We start from the raw sequence: 3,213 nt of genomic DNA on the forward strand, positions 1-3,213 counted from the left end.
TCCTGGTGTTAGAGCCACTGAGCAGATTCTCCTCCTGTCTCTATTATTAGTGACCTAAACTCTTCTAGGGGTGTCAAAAAGGTACGAATGGAATAACTAAATCCATTCAATAAGTATTGAGATGATTATTATTACTGTGAGTTGAGAAATTGTTGAAATGAGAAACTGTAGACATACTATAATTTTGAGAGAAGCTTAGGACATCCCTTGATTTATTCAAAACTCACTTTGACTTCTTTCTGGAAGATAGCGCAGGCCACATCATTACTGAAATAATCAAAGTTAAGCAATCTATACTGATTTGCTACCATTTTTATTTAGTAGTCCTCTGTGCTCCATATTAGACCTGAAAGATAAGAAAGATAAGATTTGACTTGGTGATTTAAAAATATATTTTCCGTTTTGATGTGATGAGATTCCAGGTCAGTCAAAAGGGGCCACGACCATTTATTCTTGAATGCACTTGTTCTCATATCCAACCAAGAGGAAGTCAACAGGAAATGTAATTCATATCAGTTATTAAGAGTACACCCCAACTATTCAAGACATTTTTAGCTTGGGTCTTACCTCCTTGGTCTCAGGAGATGTGCTGTCATTCCCTGTTTGCCTGGGAACCAGGTTGGAAGTTTCTTGAGATACAGAGTTTGCCATAAAGCCTTTGAAGAGCTCCTTTTACCTCTTGGTTCCTGAGGCTGTAGATTAGTGGGTTTAGCATAGGGGTAACTACTGTGTAGAAGATGGCGACCTGGCGATCCTGGTCCAAGTCGTAACTGGAGGATGGTCGGAGGTACATGCGGATCACAGAACCATACAGTAGCAGCACAACCAGGATATGGGAGCTACAGGTGGAAAGAACTTTGCGCAAGGCAGCCGCTGAGTGCATGCAGACTACTGCAATAGCAATGCGAGCATATGAGCCCAAAATGAAGAAGAAGGGGCTGAGCACCACAGCTACACCCTCAGTGAATATTAGCATTTCATTGACCACTGGTCGGGTGCAGGAGAGCTGCAGCAGAGGAGTGATATCACAGAAGAAGTGGGTGACTTGGTTGCCACAGAAGGTTAAGCGGGTGACCAACACACTATAAAGGAAGCTGTTGAGGCTGACAACCACCCATGAGGTCAATGTTATCTGCATACAGAGGCGGCGACTGACAGTGGCAGAGTATCTCAAAGGATCGCAGATGGCAACATAGCGGTCATATGCCATGGCAGCAAGCAAGTGACCTTCCATGCTGCCCACAGTCATAAAAAAGAACAGTTGTATTATGCAGCGGTTATAGGAGATAGTTCGATTTACAGACAGTGTGTGCACCAACATCTGAGGAACAGTGATGGTTGCCAGAAATATGTCAATAAAGGAGAGCTGGCTGAGCAAGAAGTACATGGGAGTCTGAAGCTTGGAGTCTAAGAGGGCAACAATTACTAAAAGGACATTGCCCACAACTGCAACCAGGTACATGGCAAGGACAATACCAAAAATAACTGGCTGCATCTCTGGCCAGCTGGACAAGCCCAGTAAGACAAATTCAGTCACTTCTGTCCTGTTTGTAGTGGCCATAAGACATGGTCTACATCACCTGCAAAGAAGGAGTATCACAGTTGGGAAGGGAAAGATGTCAAGGCTCAGCCAGACCTCATAGTCTCTGCATGTCAGATAGGTCACTGGAACGAGAATCTGGTCCTAATTTTGTATGTCAAAAAGTGCAATGTAGCCATGTAACAAAACTGCCCGTGCAGTTTTTAAATGTACACAAGTTTTTAAAAAGCACAATTGTTTTCTTTTGGTACAGGTGCTCTTGTTTCATTAACTCAACTAATCTTACCTAGGATGAGAGTAGAAATGATTAATGTAATCATTGATTTTATTAATAATTAATTTTTCATGAATAGCATAATCTGTCAGTTCAGATTTCGCTATAGGCAGATCAACAGGGTACACTGAAGAGGTAGCTTTTAAGATTGTTATACAAATAAAGACATTTTGTACATTGCTATATTTCTACATGAATGTAAGAAAAATAATTTTTAAATAGTGGAATATAAGTAGAGTAGACTACATCATAAATAATAGAGGTCTCTTACCCTAAGTATGCCTACCACCATGTTTAGTTTTAACTCTTCCAGTGGTTCATACCTCTATGCCCCTAAATAATATGCTACTTGCTTATGCATCTTGGTTCATGTCTTATCAAATTAAGATCTTTTGGTTCTCTACTATGAAAGAAGTTTTATCTTAATTACATTATTCCACTTACATCCTTTCCCCAAATTTTGATGATTATTTTAGTTCTTCAATTAGTTGCTTTTCTACATTCAAATGGTACACTTAAACTTTTATTTCTGGTCCCAGCAATTTTAATTGCCATTTCTCTTTCTCTCCCCACCCTTCTTACCCTGCCCAAATTTCAGAAAGCTGTAGCTTCACTTATGTACTGTCAAGATTAAAAACATGTAAATTCTGAGTTGTAAGTATAATAAAGTCTTCCAGGTAAAATTTAAAAATTCACAAACAACATCTACATCATTATAACTACATAAATATCATCCATTGCAGTGCCAAATGATGTGCTATGGTTACTTTTCTTCTTTTGTTGAATCTAGTGTTACACCTCACAAAAAGAAAATATTCCTAAATGTTTATAAAATGAGTATTCTGTTCTAATACTTCATCAGCTCTTCTAAATAATACTACCTTTATAGACTTCTAATTTCTTATATTTTTTCTCATATATATGCATATATGTAATCATACGTGCATATCTGTATACAAATACATATATACATACATTAACACATATACATACACTTCTTTTTTACTACCTCCATCACTAAGAATTCTATCTCTTGCTTATATGGCAGGAAGACTCTGATACATTCAATGACTCCCATCTCCTGCTAGTCCTTATGTTATGTCCTCCCCTTGAGTGTGGGCTTACCTAGTGATATGGTTTTCAACCAATAGAATATGGTAAGAATGACAGGAAGTCAAAGCCATCATTAAGTTGCAAAACATTGTAACTTGTGCCTTACTAGCAGATCCTTTTTATGATGTTCTAGGCTTGCACATTTTATGAAGCAAGCTGCCATGTTGTTTAAGTCCATGTGCTAAACCACTAAACAAAGCCTCAGGAAACTGCCTGCCGGTAACTGAGTCCCCAGTCCAATACTCCTTGAGGAAATGAATTCTATCAAAACCATTTGAGTCTGGAA

The 3,213-nt window shown here is 38.5% G+C and overlaps 1 protein-coding gene across 1 annotated transcript; it reads right to left on the reverse strand.

The window, feature by feature from the left end:
- Nucleotides 1-592: 592 nt before the first annotated feature.
- Nucleotides 593-1,561, reverse strand: LOC103270442 (olfactory receptor 1361-like). Its single transcript, XM_008067955.1, has one exon. It carries the CDS (start codon nucleotides 1,559-1,561, stop codon nucleotides 593-595), a length of 969 nt encoding a protein of 322 aa, XP_008066146.1.
- Between the last annotated feature and the right edge of the window lie 1,652 nt (nucleotides 1,562-3,213).

Source organism: Carlito syrichta, unplaced genomic scaffold (genome assembly GCF_000164805.1).
Source record: "Carlito syrichta isolate Samal-C Ts95f unplaced genomic scaffold, Tarsius_syrichta-2.0.1 Scaffold309834, whole genome shotgun sequence".
Classification (NCBI taxonomy): domain Eukaryota; kingdom Metazoa; phylum Chordata; class Mammalia; order Primates; family Tarsiidae; genus Carlito; species Carlito syrichta.